The sequence below is a fragment of the Trichoplusia ni genome, chromosome 20 (assembly GCF_003590095.1).
Source record: "Trichoplusia ni isolate ovarian cell line Hi5 chromosome 20, tn1, whole genome shotgun sequence".
Taxonomy (NCBI): domain Eukaryota; kingdom Metazoa; phylum Arthropoda; class Insecta; order Lepidoptera; family Noctuidae; genus Trichoplusia; species Trichoplusia ni.
Genome location: NC_039497.1, coordinates 3,808,071 through 3,810,887, shown reverse-complemented (window position 1 = coordinate 3,810,887; position 2,817 = coordinate 3,808,071). Strand labels below are relative to the sequence as shown.

Genomic DNA, 2,817 nt, shown 5'->3' with positions numbered 1-2,817 from the left:
ACGTCTAAATCACTGAACTGATTTTAATGAAAGGACTTGGCCGGATTCTGCCCCAGAGTGTACAAGAACCAAAATAAAACCAATAATTATAAAAAAACGAATAATGAATTTTGAAAATAGCTCAATGTACTGTAGCAGCGGGAGAAAAAAACATACAATAAAAAGATTTTCTTCGTTTGTACTCCACTCAAAAGTACCCTTAATGTTGCCATATAATATTCACAAAGAACAAAGTAGGGAAAGTCCGTCACTATAGACATCGAGCTTAAAATGTAAAATGTTCATAATTAATTATAACTTACATGACACATATATTTTTTTTAAGCTTACTGATTTATTTAAATAAATGAAACCATAAATATTATTAATTAAATAAAACTAAGTTCGCGTACAAAGGAAGATAGTCACTTGTGTGCTGACAACATTGAAGTGATGAATATCGAGCGTCTAATGTCAATGTCAAATCACATTCTCACTTTGTAAACAATAACCTGTCATTGCGCCGGTTTGTTTTTTCGTTTATAATATGTCGTAGCCCCACGCGAGTGCTCCACTAACTAGTCGTACTGTGTATACTTAAGGAAAATGGCCCTTTTACAACCGGATCACAATCGGAGAACGTATCAGGAGACATGTTTTATCATCATTACCTCCCGATATGACTGTTCTTTTATCGGAGTGGTTAACATTCGAGGTATGTTGTAGCATCATTAAATCTTTTTTATACCTACAGCATTCATATTATTCAAATACCTATCTACAATTTCAAGACTAATAAGGATGCTTATTTTACCTTCACAGTTATCATCTCATAGCCATGTCTGTGGTGCGTGTTATGACAAGACATCAAGATGTCTTGCAACGAACTCCAGGGAAAGACAACTCGGTCATATCAATGTTTGTTGTGGCTGTGGTAAATCAGTTACATGTGCCAAAAGACACGAAATTCTGGAGGGAAGCCCTCTCGCCTCAGTTGTATCACTGTGGCAGTACTTACATGATGACATGTAAGGAATACGTTTTTAAATATCTACATGTGAATAATTGTTACAGTTTTAATAGTGTAGTCAATCACATTAAATAATTTAAACTTATTTGAAGTTCTAATTCAAAATGTAACAGGCGAGTCAATATAGTTACTATGATGTAATATTTAATGCTGATTAAATATTAATTATTAGTAATGAGGAATATTTTTAATTAAGAATCAGTTAGGACAAGTCTTTACTTGCCTTATTTAGATAACTAGTGATTTACTCTGACTCCACATGGATTTTACAAATCTTCGGAACTCTCTGTATTTCTATGCTATAATATGGATGTATTATATACTTTCACCTTCCACATTAATCACTCTGTATATTGGTAAAAACTGTATGAATATCTGTTTGATTGACAGAGATGAGATGGGGTATTTTATTTTGTAATATGTGTCTGGTTTGATGTTGGCAATAAAGTAATAATATTATTATGTATATACATTTGAGTTTACATATATAGAAAGTCAAGCTATTGATTGTCAAGTGTGAGTGGTATTAGTTTCATCTTTTTTTTCAGGTTAGAGCAGCCAACTTTTTATGTCATGGTTGTTACATGAGAGCTAACAGCGAAGTGAGCCGAAGAATTATTACTGGTTCCAACCGTTTTGACGCCTTAGAAGATCACCAACCTGATCAAAATATCCAAATACCAATTCCTCCACCACCTCCTCCACAACTTCCTCCACCACTTGCTCCACAACTTCATCTTGGCCCAGGTCAAGATGTTTCATCAATTTCCCTACCTAATTATAGATGTTGTGCTAATACATCTAGGCGATGCATATTTAATGGATGTCAGCAAAGTGCAGGTTATTTAGTGCCTACCTTAATTAAATCAGCCTTGTTGTTTTATAATAAGCTTTATGCGGATTCTAATGAATGGGAGTTATTATTGGAGAACTCAAGTTTATCAAATACTTTCGCAGCACTTGAAATTGAAGGAAATCATCCTCTTCTATTAAGAGCACGTATTAAATCGAGACATACGTCCAGGCGTGAATATTACACGTATTCTTTATATGACGAGCTTCCCTCATTTGAAGACCAACTTAGAAATGGTATCTTAAGTTATCGGTGTAATTGTGTATCTAGCAACCGGACTGTTGGATGTTGTGCTCACATTTTGACAATTCTTTGGTACTTGGTATGGACGAGATACCAAGAAGCTGTCTTTTCACCAGCCGCGTTTTATAATGTTTTATTAATATTAAATGTTTCAACAATTTAATTTCTTTTATTTGCTGTCTAATCCAAAATGTTATCAGTTGAATAATATTGTGTAATATTGTTCTAACTTCCAATCAAGTAGATTTACTCAAATTGAAAAATAATGCTGCTTTCAGTGTTTAAGTGATTGTATTATGAATATTAAATGTCTAGATTAAATATTTATATACCAGGAACATAAAAGTGCTTTAATCATAGTTTAACTTTCAACCTAACCTTACTTAACTTTCAACCTTCATAACTCTTGTCAGCGACTGCTGAGCAAAATAAATCTTTTTTATTCTTGTTTCTAACGATGTTTACTATTAATTGACGTAGATTTTATTCGTGTACATGCTGGGGCACAGGTTCATACAATTTCCGGCCATGTCCTTTGGTACAGAGATAGAATTGACCTTGAGAAAGAACATAGGATAGTTTTTATCCCGGACTTTTGAAGAGTTCTCTTGGAAACGCGATATAACCGACATCGTTAGGCGAAATGCTAGTGTCATATATGCTGAAGCTACAATATTTGGCACTTTGTTAGCAAAGAACAAGCATTCCTTAA

The 2,817-nt window shown here is 33.7% G+C and overlaps 1 protein-coding gene across 2 annotated transcripts; it reads left to right on the top strand.

Annotated features, from left to right (window-relative positions):
* The first annotated feature begins 653 nt into the window (after nucleotides 1-653).
* On the top strand, nucleotides 654-2,280 carry LOC113503762. Of its 2 annotated transcripts, none has more exons than XR_003401503.1 (3): nucleotides 654-694; nucleotides 802-1,007; nucleotides 1,558-1,916. XR_003401503.1 is itself a non-coding variant. In XM_026885844.1 (3 exons), exons 2-3 carry the CDS (start codon nucleotides 818-820, stop codon nucleotides 2,266-2,268), a joined length of 930 nt encoding a protein of 309 aa, XP_026741645.1. In that variant the 5' UTR covers nucleotides 654-694; nucleotides 802-817; the 3' UTR covers nucleotides 2,269-2,280. The 2 variants fall into 2 exon arrangements, 1 of the variants encoding a protein (XP_026741645.1); XM_026885844.1 differs by having other exon boundaries at nucleotides 802-1,036; nucleotides 1,558-2,280.
* The last annotated feature ends 537 nt before the right edge of the window (nucleotides 2,281-2,817 follow it).